Raw genomic sequence first — 15,420 nt, 5'->3', positions numbered from 1 at the left:
CTCATACCAATTCAAGCACTCAGAGAGAGCAATGAACATTTGAATCTAAATTCCCAGGGAAAATATGTGATTGTTCCAGTTTGGGCCAGTTTTGGTCCCACTACTCTTGGCCAAAACAACAGGGTTATTTTTGTTTAGTTCAAATATGCACACCAAACCATCCTTTGTATCTGATAACCTGAAGCATATCTATTAAAAATCCTGTCAGTTTTTATTCTCAAACTGAAGTACCCTGACTCAGAGGAATACACTATGATATGCCAGGATATATCTAAAGCCACAGGATAAAGTGATCAGAGATTCTTGAACTTAATACCTAAGAATTACTTGGGAGTGTATTCAATCATGGGTTCTGTAGCACCTCTCCCAAGATTCCGATTCAGTGGGTTGAGTTTGGCCTGGGAATCTGAATTTCTAATAAGTGTTTCAGGCCATTAATGAGGCAAGAGGGCCAGGAATCATACTATGAGAAACACTTTGGGGAAAACTCCATTGTTTTAATATTAAAAGCAATCAAAGTCTATTGTGGAGTGTAATTTGCATAAATATTTAAGAAAGTCTTCAAAGTAATTTTGCACTTGTTCCTTCTGATCTTTGGGATGCTTTGTACAAAAAGCTCAAAAGCCCTTCCATATTTTACTGGAGGGTGTGGAAGGTTTTTGGGTCAAGAACTTGGGCTCTTAGATCTCCTGGGCTGGTCTCAGGAGTAAAGTGAGCATCTAGGAGGAGCATGGCAGAGGTTAAGAGCCCAGGATTATCCTGAGGCCCCAGGCAAAGGAGAAATCTTCCAAGCTAAGGCCAACAGGAGGCAAAGGGACAGAGATGTGACAGGATTAGGGTTCTTAACATTAATTAACTTATGACAGACTAATTGATTAATCAATTACTGGGCCCCTACTCTGTCGGGCACTAGGGATTAAATGGTAAACAAAGTAGACAGGGCTCCAACCTCAATTTGTACAGTCTGTTAGGAGAGACAGACAAGCAATGACACAGACAATAAAATACAACACAGGAAAATAAGTTTTGTAATAGGGGAAGGTGGGAAGAGATGTGTTACAAAGGAAGGGTTCTATCCCAGGGACCAGGGACTGCAAGAGGTGGTCTCCAAGCTGAGAGCTGATGGACTGGTCAGTGGGGGAAATTATTAGATGGGGGAAGAGTGTTCCAAGGAGAGAAAATAGCATGTAAGACGCGAGAGGTGAGAAAGCATAGCTGGAAAATAGGGTGTAAAAAGCATGGTGGGGCTTCCCTGGTGGCGCAGTGGTTGGGAGTCCGCCTGCTGATGCAGGGGACACGGGTTCGTGCCCCGGTCCGTGAAGATCCCACATGCCGCGGAGCGGCTGGGCCCGTGATCCCTGGCCGCTGAGCCTGCGCGTCCGGAGCCTGTGCTCCGCAAATGGGAGAGGCCACAACAGTGAGAGGCCCGCGTACCGCAAAAAAAAACAAAAAAACCATGGTGGCAGGAGGTGATGTGTTGGAATCTGAGTCACCCTAGGTTGGTGACATTGTGCAAGTCACCTGATCACACGAGCCCAATTAATTAATTAATTTGGCTGCACTGGGTCTTCGTTTCGGCCTGTGGGCTCTTCACTGCGGTGTGCGGGCATCTTTAGTTGCGACATGCATGCGGGATCTAGTTCCCCGACCAGGGATCGAACCCAGGTCCCCTGCATTGGGAGTGTGGAGTCTTAAACATTGGACCACCAGGGAAGTCCCCAGATCTTTTTAAAGTTTCAACTTTTTCAAAGATTGCATGGAGACAATGCAACCTAATATATGGGCTTATTATGAGGATTAAATTAGCTCACAGTGGTAAAACATTCAGGTTTTGGAATTTGACACATTTAAGTTAGAATTTTGCTCTGCCAAATATTGGCTATGTGACATGGGCAAGGAACCCAGACTCCCTGAGGCCTCAGTTTCATCTTCTGTGTAATGGGAGTGATAGAGGTACTGAATCGTGGCATTGCTGTGCAAATGAAATAACTCCTCATGGCAAACACGGAGCACTGTGTGTGGCATATAGGTTTGCTCAGAAATGCTCCCTGTTATTTTTAATGCTTTAAAACCCAGCACTTCATCCTCTACGTGAGATGGATGGGAGCTAAAATATGGAGTGAACTGACAAGCAAAATAGCTCCTTGCCTGAAGATCATATAACCATATCATCCTGTCTCTGTACATCTTGGGAAACAGACAGCTGACAGAGCCCTGTGTAGGAACGTCTCAGTGGGTTGTATATTTATTTCTCTAATATTTTTTCATTAGCAGAGGTAAGCGTGGCAAGAAGGGGTTTGGCTGCCCCTAAACGTCTTCCCCCTGTCGCCCAGATTAACAAGCTGTTCTGTCAGGCTCTCATCATTCAGGTGAGAATGGCTTGAAAAGCAAACTTTATCCTGATAGGGGAAATTAGGTGTCGTTCCTGTGATTTATAGAGCTATAGATTGAGCTGCACAATTTCTCATAAGGAAATGGGTCCTTGCCTATTAGTATTCCTTTACTGTGTGGCCTTGTGAGTGAGGGGATCTAACTCAGAGGCTGAAACTGAGGGGTAGGGTAAGGGAGGTCAGGGGGCAAAGCTTGGGATTCAGTTAGAGGCCCTCTGCTCTGCTGCATTCAATCTGGGGGACCTGGGCTGGTATCTCTTCTCTGATCCTACATTGGCTCATCTGTACGGATTACTGGGAACAGTAAGAGCTGCCGTATCCACAGGTTGCTAGGAGTCTTATAGGAGCTAAGAGACAGATGTCCCAGCACCAGACCTAGAGTAAAGAATGCGTAATAGGGGTGTCTCTCTTCTTCATCCCACTCCCCCCTTTCCTCAAAAACCATCAATGACATGCTCATCGTCTGTGGGCCCTCTTCTACAGAGAAGATGTTAACTGGCAGTTTTTTTTGTTTTTTAACATCTTTATTGGAGTATAATTGCTTTACAATGATGTGTTAGTTTCTGCTTTATAACAAAGTGAACCAGCTATACATATACATATATCCCCATATCTCCTCCCTCTTGCGTCTCCCTCCCTCCCACCCTCCCTATCCCACCCCTCTAGGTGGTCACCAAGCACCAAGCTGATCTCCCTGTGCTATGCGGCTGTTTCCCACTAGCTATCTATTTTACGTTTGGTAGTGTATATATGTCCATGCCACTCTCTCACTTCATCTCAGCTTACCCTTCCCCCTCCCCATGTCCTCAAGTCCATTCTCTTAGATCTGCATCTTTATTCCTGTCCAGCCCCCTGGTTCTTCAGAACATTTTTTCTTTAAGATTCCATATATATGTGTTAGCATACAGTATTTGTTTTTCTCTTTCTGGCTTACTTCACTCTGTATGACAGACTCTATGTCCGTCCACCTCATTACAAATAACTCAGTTTTGTTTCTTGTTATGGCTGAGTAATATTCCATTGTATATATGTGCCACATCTTCTTTATCCATTCATCTCTCAATGGACACTTAGGTTGCTTCCATGTCCTGGCTATTGTAAATAGAGCTGCAATGAACATTGTGGTACATGACTCTTTTTGAATTATGGTTTTCTCAGGGTATATGCCCAGTAGTGGAATTGCAGGGTCATATGGTAGTTCCATTTTTAGGTTTTTAAGGAACCTCCATACTGTTCTCCATAGTGGCTCTATCAATTTACATTCCCACCAACAGTGCAAGAGGGTTCCCTTTTCTCCACACCCTCTCCAGCAGTTATGGTTTGTAGATTTTTTGATGATGGCCATTCAGACTGGTGTGAGGTGATACCTCATTGTAGTTTTGATTTGCATTTCTTTAACAATTAGTGATGTTGAGCATCCTTTCATGTATTTGTTGGCAATCTGTATATCTTCTTTGGAGAAATGTCTATTTAGGTCTTCTGCCCATTTTTGGATTGGGTTGTTTGTTTTTTTTGATATTGAGCTCCATGAGCTGCTTGTAAATTTTGGAGATTAATCCTTTGTCAGTTGCTTCATTTGCAAATATTTTCTCCCATTCTGAGGGTTGTCTGTTTGTCTTGTTTATGGTTTCCTTTGCTGTGCAAAAGCTTTTAAGTTTCATTAGGTCCCATTTGTTTATATTTGTTTTTATTTCCATTTCTCTGGGAGGTGGGTCAAAAAGGATCTTGCTGTGATTTATGTCATAGAGTGTTCCAGCAGGAGTTTTAGAAATAGGCTTTATTTTTAAGAGAAGTTTTAGGTTCCCAGCAAAATCCCAGTGTAAAGTGCAAAGAGTCCCCATACACTCCCTCCCCTGCAGAGAGTCCTCCCACACCACAGTAATGCATTTGTTACAGTCAGTGAACTGACACTGACACATCATTATCACCAAAAGTCCAAAGTTTACATGAAGGTCCACTCTTGGTGTGCACTCTGTGAGTTTTGACAAATGTATAATGGTGTGTATCCACTGTGATAGTATCATACAGAATGGGTTAACTGCCCTAAAATCCTCTGCACTCCCCCTGTTCATCCTTCCCTTCCCCCTACCCCTGCCAACCACTGATCCTTTTACTGTCCCCATGGTTTTGCCTACTGGCATGAATTTTTAAGAATCCCAGGCAGTATATCTGGGATGAGAACTTTTAAAAGGGGTGGGAAAATTGTGGACAGCTTTGAGAAAAAGCAAAATCCAGAACACAAATCAGAAAATGATTAGAACCAGCAATGCTATGGAATGTATGTCCAAGTTGAAGAAAATACAGGTGATAATAAGGCCCAGAGAGGGTAAATGACTTACTGAGGTCACACAGCAAGTTAGGCAGAAAATGTTAGAGTTCCCTGGGATTCTCGTGTCTGAGCTCTGTAGCCTCTTCCTGTGAGACTTTATTCACTCCTGAGGCTTCTGTTACATTGAACTATATAACATTGCTCACGTTTGACTTGAATGTAAATGGCAGTTACCTGTAGCATTTTCATTGGCCCATTCCCTTAGGTACAGTGAAAAATCTCAGTATATGCTAAAGGTGGGGGGAATCAGGAAGATAAATAACATTTTTTTAAAAATGGATTGTGTGTTTGGAGGCTTTGCGTTTTAGAGCACAGGCTCTAGAGCCAGACTCCCTGGGTTCAAATCCTGGCTGTGCCACTCACCAGCCCTAGGCTCTTGGGCATAAATGTAAAATGGAACATAATAATCATGCCTACCTCACAGGTTGTTGGGAGGATTAGATGAGTTAACATGTCTAAAGTACTTAGGGTTGTTGTGAGAAGGAATACATATAAAGTGTTTAAAACAGTGCTTGGCTTGTAGTAAGCACTCAATAAATGTTAAGTGCTGTTACTAATATCCTCTAGTTAGTGAGAATATTGTTCATGATGGTAGGAGCAAATGACCTGTGTTCAAACCCTTGTTCTACCACTTTTTAGCTGGGTGACTTTGAATAGGTTGTTTCACCCCTCAGACCTCAGTTTCCTCACCTGTAAAATGGGGATGGTAACAGCAGAATCTGCTTCATAAGGCTATTGACAGGATTGAATGAGGTAATGTGTCTTAAAATGCTTCTGACACTCTCAGTAAATGTTGCTGTTATGTTTGTTTCCTATCTAAAAGCATAACAGATTAGTGGCTTGAAGCCAGTTCCAAAGGTAAGCAGCCTTATATAGTGAATGTTAGTTGATATGAAAAACTTATTTTATTTTCTGACAGATTCTTGTGGTGTAAACTTGGACAGGTCGCTTTTCCTTTTGGGCCCCTTAGTCTGTGCAAAGTTGTGAAGGCCAGTTTCACCTTTCAGGACTCTTTCAGGTCTGAAATGCCAGGGATCTGGGGCAATGAGTATGTGTGTATGCACTTCAGAGCCCTCTAACTCCTGGGATAAGTATGTAATTTAAGGTGTCTACTTCCCTTTGACCAGCTGCTCCCTAGTTGCTACCTCTTCTAAGTAATCTTTCAGGATTATTCAGAAGTGAATTACTTGCGGTTCCAGTTATTCATTCCTACGCAATCACCAAAACAATGATCATTTTATTATTGTCTTTAATGGTTCTGGGGGTTGACGGGGCTGAGCTGGGCACTTCTGACTTGGTTCCCTCATGTGGCTGCAGTCAGCAGGTGTCTATGGCTCACCCATCTGGCAGATGACCTTGGCTGTTGGCTGGGTCCTCAGCTAGGTCTGTTGCCTGGAATACCTACATGCGGCCTTTCCATGTGGTCTGGGCTTCCTCACAGCATGGTGGTTGGGCTCTAAGAGTGAGCATTCCAAGAAACATGATGTGGAAGCTGCCAGTTTCTTAAGGCCTGAGCCCAGAAATTGAAGCAGCCGTACTTATTTTGATCAAGCAATTGTAGAGCCCAGACTCAAGGGGAGAGAACCTGGATCCCGCCTCACGGTGAGGGAAATGTCAGAGATATTTAGGGTCATGTTTTAAAGTCACCACACCTGCCTTCCTGCTCTGTTTGGGAATAAGAAATCTTAGGTCAACTAACATTACCCACTTCTCTTCCCAAATGTTCTCACACATGCTGCTTAAGTATGCAGTCATTGATTTGTAACGAGATGACCAGTTAATCTCCTCACTGTCAGGACACACCAGCATTACTTATTTTTTTCCCGAAGAATGGGGGCTCCAGCCCCCTGGTCTCCAACTCCTGTAACTGCCAGGGCAATGAGTGATTCGCATCTCCTATGGCCACTCTAGGGGGTGTGCTGATGACTGAATGGCAGGTGGCTCAGGTAGGTCCTATCCGAGGTCCAGGCCAGGTTGTAAACCACTATTTCTGCCTCTGCACAAGCACTGCTATGATGTCCTCGTCAACCCTTCTATGTGTTCATCAATCCTAGTCCCTCCTGACCAATCAAATGTGGTCAGCGTGGGCTCAGGAATTAGTCTTCCTACAAAACTAGAATGTCACCCACTTCCCTTCCTCCCATCTCTCTCTAGGAACATAGGAGCATGTTATTTTAGACCCAAGTACTTCCTGGGCAAAGAACTATCAACCTACTCTCCTCCAAGCAGTAATCCCAAATGCCTCCAAAAGGGATTCTACTTCCATACACCACCCTGACCCCTTTTCAACGATATCAAGGAATTTAGTCTTTTTAAGGTGACCAATTGCACTTCTGTCATCTCTTTTGCTGGAAAAAAAACCCCCAGCAAGTATGCAAGTTTATTCTTTGGCCAAGCATCCTATTACATATATCTGTGGAAGTTAACACATATTTTGGGGACCCTACAATGTGTTGACTCTTTTGGTTGGAGCTGGAGAGAGAGAGACGAATCAAATATATTGCCTTGGCCTGGAGGAGTTCCCAGTCTGATAAGCAAGAAGTACACATAAACAAGCAAATTGCGAGGGACCGTGACGTGCAGAAATTGAACGAGACGAGAGAGACGGAATCTCTCAAGTGACAGGGTCCTGGTGGACAAAAAGTTTCCTGGATTTCAGCAAGGAAACATAAGTGGGGAAAGGGCATTTTAGACAAAGGCACATGAGCAAAGGCTTGGTATGAAGCAGTGCACTCCTATAAGATGGTATGTGCACAGAGTAGGAACAGTAAGGAGAAGATGGGAGAAAAGCCACAGGCTGAACAACAAAGAGGACTTTGCAATCAGATGAAGAAGTAGAGGCTTCAGTCAGAAGGTGGTGGAGTATTTGAAGGGGCGCAAGCAAGGGGGTGGAATAGGCAGTGATGTTTTAGAAAGCTGGGAGAGGATGTGCTGGAAAAGACTGGAGCTGGAAGGCCAGTCCAGGGGCTATGACAATTGCCTAGAGAAGAGGCATTACTAACCTGCACCCAGGAGACAGCCATGGGGCCGGGGGAGAGAAGCTGGTTTGAAACCTGTTATGAGGTAGAGGGGGAAGCCCAGGTAACCCTCAGTTTCTGTCTGGAGGCACCAAATTGATGGGAGTGCCCTTCACTGATGTGGGAGATACAAGTAATCTTGAGGACGGAGAGCATCACACACACACACACACACACACACATTTTCCTGGCTTTATGATGTCATTTATAAACTTGGTTCATTTCATTCAGCATTCCATGTGAATTTTTAATTCAATTTAACAAATATTGGCTGACTTATGCTATCTGCTAGATACTGTGTTAGGTACTAAAAGGAAGCCTGGTGGCAAAAAGGTAATCTGTTTCTTTCTCCAGAGGGCCTTTCATCTCCTCAATTGGTATGGGCTGAGCACCACCTGACCAAGCTTATTAGTACTGAAGATAACATTCATGAAGCTTTGAGTGAGGACTTCAGGGCATCTTTTTGGTTATACAAAGCAGAACCAACTCCGTATCAAAAATAGCAGATTTGGTGTCAGCCCCTGAGTATAATTTTTCAGTGTAAAAAATAGTCATTGTAAGTATAGAGTATGGAATTTAATTCATAGGCTTAGTGACATTCTGTATAGATGGTCCCAAGAATCTATCTTAATCAAATACGGAGTGTTAACTTGAAGTTTAAGATTCCCAAGACATTGTCAAAGTTTTTAGAGCTGGAAAGTCCTCTTCCTTTGTATTCCCATAACCTCCTGCATGTTACTTCACAGCATTTCAACCATATTAATTGTAATTGTGTGCGCCTTCATCACTAGACTGTGAGTCCTTTGAAGTTAGTGACTGGGTCTTGTCCATCATCTTTCTCAGCATCTAGATGGCATGTAGTATGGAGGAGGAAGTTCAGTTAATTAAACCCTCCAAAATAAAACTTCTGTGTCCTCATTTTACAGATGGACAAATTGAGGCTTAACTGGAGAAATAACTTATGCAAAGTTCAATTAGGGAAGTAACAGTGGAGTCAAGAATAAATCCTAGTTTATTTTGATTGCTTAACATTTTTGTGGCTGTTTTCGCATCCTGAGGGGCTTGGTTTGCTAGCTAATTAGCCAGAAGTTGGAAGCATTCACTAGTAGTGGAAATGCAAACTTTCATTGTCATGAAAACCAATGACCATGCAAATGTAGCCCTTAGCCCTGTATTAAGTACAGGATTTGTTTCTTAAGTGCCTTCACTTTTTCAAAAGCTAGGAGTCAACAATGCCTCTAGTGTAAGGTTTCATTTTCCTCTGAGAACACACACAGGCACACACACATGCACACAACAAACAACACATAAGCACGTGATACAAGCAGAACAGCTGAAAAGGATGTTTTGGATGAAATCTTGGCATTTATAGTTCCTGTGCGACCTGGGAAAGTCCAGGGTGCCAGAATTCAGACGAACTTCAGTTCAAATCCTACTCATCCATGTGTCTGTGAATGGGAATAGGACACCCATCTCAAAGGGTAATTTTGAGGATTAAATGGAAGAATAGAGTCATTTCACCACAAAGTTGCTCTATCACCTTGGGCCAGCCAACTAGCATTTCTGGGCCACTGTATGTGCATCTGTAAAACAGATTCACTTAGATGATTTATGGAGTCCCTGGAAGCTGGAACATTCTATGCTGTTCCTCCCTTGGGATCTATTTGGATTCGGGATGGAGTGTTGCAAGGACTGGAGATGTAAGAAAAGAGTGAACCTGAGCTGATGCATGCTGGCTTCTGCTGCCTTGCGAGGGCTCCCTGTTTGATGTAGGCCTTTTATCAGGGTGTGTTTGAGCTCTATCCACGGTTTGCCTGGCCACTGCTGCAGTCCCCGTTCTGTTCCTCAGGGTTTGGGAAAGAGCCAGTGGATGTGGAGACTCACAGGCAATGTTTCTTCCCAAGAGCTGCTTGGATGGTGAAACTCACAAAGTCCAGAGAGATTTCCTGTTTTGTTTTTCACAAGCTCCAGTGACTATTGATTACAAAAACCACACACACACACACGCACACACGCAAAAACAAAAACACGTACACAAAACAGGATGTTCTCTCTCCTCCCCTTGCTGGAGTCCAAGGCAATCTCTTACCATCTGTGTCACTTTCATCCATGGCCCTGGATCTCACCATTATGATAATTAAGCCCTTAGCTCTAGCTGGAGATGTTACAGAATCTTAAACCACGAGCAGTTGTACATGTTAATTTAAATCAGAGGGAGCCGGCAAATGGAGGGAGAAGAAAGTCTGTCAGTCAGCATGACCCATCCCATCTGGTTTCTGCCCTCATGAGAGTGCCCCCTCTGGTGCCAGTAGGAGAACCTATGTTGTTCCTAACCTAGGTTCTAACTTGTAGTAAGAACAGTTCTATCATTGTGTGCCAGACTCTGGCCCACATAATTTATATGCAAACACTGAATGGGATATATTTATACTAAAAAAAGTTGTTTATTTGGAACGTGAGTTTAACTGGGCATCCTGTATTTTTATTTACTGAATCTGGCAATCCTACCTGGAGTCAACCCCACTGTCCTGAGTGGTTAAATAGAAAAGACCTATGCTTGGGAGTCACAGAGATCTGGGTTGGGATTCTGCTTCCATCATTTGCTTGCTATGTGATCTTGGGAATATTTCTTCACTGTTCTGGTTTCTAGTTCTCACCTGTAAATGAAGATCACAGTATCTGTGTCTCAGGACTATTGTGAGAATGACACTTTAATGCCCTTAAAGTACCTTCCACTGCATAATTAGATGCTTCATGAACATTAGCTCTTATAATTCTTTTTATTTCTTTGGGTCACTATTCTTAATTCAGGAGAAATTGGATCATTTGTTCACCCCTTGGAGAGGATATGAGTAAGGACATATGGCAGGAATAATTGGAGCCTTCTCATCAGAGGCACTGAGAGGAATGTGTTGGAGGCTTACACAGTAGTGTCCGTGATACACACGTACTCCTTCTAGATCTGTGTTCTGAGTAGCTAAGGAGGCAGACCCCAGATCCACTTTACACAAACATGCTGTACTTGAGTCTTTTCAACAATGCAAGATGGAGGGCTTCCCTGGTGGCACAGTGGTTAAGAATCCACCTGCCAATGCAGGGGACGTAGGTTCGAGCCCTGGTCTGGGAGGATCCCACATGCTATAGAGCAGCTCAGCCTGTGCACCACAGCTACTGAGCCTGTACTCTAGAGCCCGCGAGTCACAACTACTGAACCTGTGTGCTACAACTACTGAAGCCTACGTGCCTAGAGCTCGTACGCCACAACAAGAGAAGCCACCACAATGAGAAGCCCGCGCACCGCAACAAAGAGTAGCCCCCGCTCGCCACAACTAGAGAAAGCCCACATGCAGCAATAAAGACCCAGTGCAGCCAAAAAATAAAGAAAGAAAGAAAGAACAACCAAAAAAATGCAAGATAGAAAAAGTGTCACCTGCGTAATCAAGTGTCCTTGGTAGTAGGTTTTGTGAAGCTTTAGTTGGAAAAGTAAACAGAAGGTAAAAAAAAAAAAAAGAAAAAAGAAAGCAAGCAGGTAGTCTGTTACCTGGCAAAGGAGTAAGAGATCAACATTCTCTGGAATCCCCAAGTTTGAAAAAGAGCTGTCAAGCATTTTGAATCCCCAGTGCCTTGAAATGTCAGTGTAAATGGAGTGACGAAAGCATAAAGCACATCTGAACCTCAGCCTCATGATCAGTTTTTCAGTGTCTGTTCATTTATTCAGTAAATATTGACTGAATAAGTGTTCTCAGTCCCATGGGAACACTCATGTGAACAAGGCATGGCCTGTGCCCTTTGTGGAATCAAAGTCTGTTGGGTGAGATAGGCAAGGGAATGTGATGATTAGGTGTGGTCTAGTGTGTTGTGGTGTCCAGAAGAGGAGCCTGATTACAGGCTTAAGAAAGTCAAGGTAGGGTTCCCATAGAAAAGAAGGTTTCATCTGAGACCAAAAGAGTGAATTGGATTCCAAGGTGGGGGTGGGGTTGAGTATTCCAGTAGAGAGGACAGGATGTATTTAAAAAAAAAAGAGAGAGAGAGAGAGAGACAATGAAGCACATTGCAATTAAATAGAACATCAGGGGACTTCCCTGGTGGCACAGTGGTTAAGAATCCACCTGCCAATGCAGGGGACACGGGTTCGATCCCTGGTCCGGGAAGATCCCATTTGCTGTGGAGCAACTAACCCCATGCACCACGACTACTGAGCCTGAGCTATAGAGTCCGCGCACCACAACTACTGAGCCCACGCTCTGCAACTTCTGAAGCCCACGCGCCTAGAGACCGTGCTCCGCAACAAGAGAAGCCACCGCAATGAGAAAACCATACACCACAACGAAGAGTAGCCCCCACTCGCTACAGCTAGAGAAAGCCCGCGCAGCAGCAACGAAGACCCAACACAGCCAAAATAATAATAATCAATCAATAAATCATCATTTAGAGCAAGGGTCAGCAAACAATGTACCTCAGAACAAGTCTAGCCTGTTGGCTGTCTTAGTAAATAAAGTTTTATTGGAACACAAACATGCCCATTTATTTATAATTTGTGTCGCTTTCATGCTACAAAGGCAGAGTTGAGTTATTGTGGCAGAGACTGCCTGGCCATAAAGTCAAAAATATTTACTGTCTGGTCCTTTGCAGAAACACTTTGCTGTCTCCTGATTTAGAGCACACTTTTCATAAGCAGGAATTCACTGTTGGTGGAAATGTTAATGGTTGCATGAGGGTGGATGGTAGCATGCAAAGGAAAACCAGAGGAGTGGTGAGAGATGAGACTAAGAAGGTGGTCCGGAGCTAGAGCATGGAGTTTAGACTTTATCCTGAGGGCTATGGGGAGCCTCTGAAGGTTTCAAAGCAGGGTGGTGAGGTGGTCAGATTTCTACAAGAAGCAGTGTGGCAAGGTGTTAAGGAGGGCAGGGTCTGGAGCCAGACTGTCTTGTATCAGATCTCAGTCCCATCACTTAGTAGCTATGAACCTCAGACAAATTACTTACCTTCTGTGTGCCCCAGTTTTCCAGTTTGTAGAATGGGAAATAATGATAATTTTTATTACAGCTATCGTGTAAGGTACTGAAGATGAAATAAGTTAATATACTTAGAGTAGAGTGTCAGGCCCAGGGGAGGTTCTCAGTGGATGCTATTACTATCCTGTCTCAGTGATCCTTCTGGCTTTTGGGTGGAGAATGGCTCAAAATAGAAGAACCTGGTGGTAGAATGCTGGGGCTTTATGCAAGAGATGGTGTCCTGTGCCCAGGAGAGCTCCTCTGAAGCTTGGGTCAGTGACTATCATGGCCACTGGGACCTTCACTCTCCATCTCTCCACCATTGTCATAATCATCTCTTTTGTCCTCCTTTATTCCAGGCCTTCAAGAGTGCACTGATGAGCTCCTACTGGTGCTCAGGGAAAGGGGACGTGATCGATGACTGGTGCAGGTGTGACCTCAGCGCCTTTGATGCCAGTGGGCTCCCCAACTGCAGCCCTCTCCCGCAGCCGGTGTACGTATGTATGGCCCCTCTTCCTCTGGCCACCCCTTTCCATGGACTCATACTCTTGTCCTGCCAGTGCAGGCCATGGCTTGCTTCTGTTCCTAAGGTGCTTCACCAGATGCCTGAAGTCTCTGGGGGCCTACCTCCTTCTTTGAGAAAGCAGGGAGCTTTGGCAGAATGGAATCGTGGCTCGGGGGTAGACACTTACACTGCAGTGTGTGCTATTTTAATAGCACCGAGCCAGCCATCATTACTTTTCTTCACTCATCCATTCGGCAAAGGTTTACTGAGCACTAACTACTGCTTTGCCAGTTCTGTGTTGACCACTGGGACTACTGAGATAAAGAAAGTGTAGGACCTTTTCTAAGAAACTTTATATTATTCATTCATTCAACAAAGAAGTTTTGAACACCTGCTGTGTGTCAGACATTGGGGAATTCATAAATGAGCAAGACAGGCACAGCCTGTGCACTTAGGGAACTGACCGTTTAGTGAGGGGGACAGATGTCAAAGCAAAAACAGGAAAGCATGATACCGTTTAAACATTTAAATAATAAAAATATGAAAGAAAAACAAAGATGTGCTAATGGACAGAACAAAGAGGGGATGCTTTAGTTGGAGGAGAGGGAGATAGTCTGGGAAGCCTTTCTGAGAAGACCTGAATTAGAGTCAGAGTTTTCCAGGCAGCAAATGGCAACAGACATGTTTCAGGAAAAAGACAGAGCCCATGGGAAAGCCCTGACTCAGGAAACTCACCCTTTGAGGAAGTAAAGGAAGATCTTCTTGATTGGGGCAGTGTGATTAAGAGGGAGAGTGGTGTGATGAGTGGAGGAGGTCTGGGCAGGAGCCAATACTGAGGGTCCATTGTAAGACAGTCCTTGCAGAGTTAGTGGATATAGTGGAAAGAGAGAAGGAATCTGGGCTGGGGACAAGCAAAGTCACCATCATGGTTCTGTCCCCAGTTTGCTGTGTGACTTTGTGCAGATCATCCCCTTTTCTGGGCTTTGCTTTCACCTTCCATGAAATGGGGGGATTGCTCTTCCCTCTCTCAGAGGACCCCCCCCCCCCGCCAGTTCTCACCTTCACACATTCTGTTATTTCTTGCTTTGTAAAAGGATTCCCCAGGATCCCTGCCCACTGTGAGGGAGTATTGATATTAAAGCATTGACTGATATACTGGGGGATTGAAGAGAATGGCAGAGAGGTTGGCAGATGACTGTGTTTGAAAGCACTGCCAATTTAATTGACAGTGAAGCATCATTGAGAATATAGTTTAAACAAATGGAAAGCTAATCAACTTGCTGTGAGCACACACTATGTACTTGGATTAATTTACTGGATTCCACATTGATCCAAAAGGTGGCTCTTTCTTGTCCCCATTATGAACAAGGAAACGGAGGCTGAAAGAGGTATAATTAATTGCCTGAGTCTACACAAGGGGTATGGTGGTGGGTTGAAGCCAGACTGAACGCTGTGCTTTTAATCTTGACCTGTGCAAACTCTTGGGGCCCAGACAGTACTGGCTGGCAAACAAACAACCTTCCCTGTCACCCCCCTAGGCTGCGGCTCTCCCCAGCAGTAGAGCCCTCCAGCACCGTGGTCTCCTTGGAGTGGGTAGATGTCCAGCCAGCTATTGGGACCAAGGTCTCTGATTATATTCTGCAGCACAAGAAAGTGGATGAATACACAGATACGGACCTCTACACAGGTAAGTAGAAAGTTCAAGACTTCCTCTTTCGTTGAGATGGTGTGACAGAGGAGGGAAACTGGGATTTTCTAAATACCTTTGGAGACTTGGTGTCCTCTGAACTGGGAAGGCACTGGGAAGTTTCACTGTTCGGTGTTTGTTTCCTAGTTCCCACACCTGTGTGCTTTTTGGTATGATTTTCTACAGGGGGAGGTAGCAAATTGTACTTGTAGAGAATTTCTGATTCTCTAAATTGGATCCACAAAGTCATATACTAAAGTGTTAGTTAATTCAAAAAAGGATTTGTCCGTTTCTACTTGGGAAGGCCTACAGGTTACATTTTTGAAGACCTTGATCTGTAAATATATTATCTCTGGGACTGAGATAAAGAAGTTCAAGGAGTTGTCTTTTCTAGTGAGATGTACTGAGATAGTTGTCTTTCATGCTAAGGAAGAGGATTTGGAAATTATTCAGACATGCAGGAGAAGATGCAGAAAGTGGATCTTAAGGAGTGCTTTA

The 15,420-nt window shown here is 44.1% G+C and overlaps 1 protein-coding gene across 6 annotated transcripts in view; it reads left to right on the top strand.

The window, feature by feature from the left end:
- ASTN2 (astrotactin 2) overlaps nt 1–15,420 on the top strand; it is a 917,697-nt gene that overhangs the window by 747,493 nt on the left and 154,784 nt on the right. For all 6 annotated transcript variants that reach the window (XM_049711017.1, XM_049711016.1, XM_049711015.1 and 3 more), the window contains 2 exons: nt 13,090–13,223; nt 14,774–14,922. In XM_049711017.1, the coding sequence (XP_049566974.1) occupies nt 13,090–13,223; nt 14,774–14,922 (283 nt within the window). The remainder of the gene's footprint in view (nt 1–13,089; nt 13,224–14,773; nt 14,923–15,420) is intronic.

The sequence above is a fragment of the Orcinus orca genome, chromosome 6 (assembly GCF_937001465.1).
Source record: "Orcinus orca chromosome 6, mOrcOrc1.1, whole genome shotgun sequence".
NCBI lineage: Eukaryota > Metazoa > Chordata > Mammalia > Artiodactyla > Delphinidae > Orcinus > Orcinus orca.
Note: the sequence above shows the minus strand (reverse complement) of the source record. Positions and strands in the feature narration are given on the sequence as shown.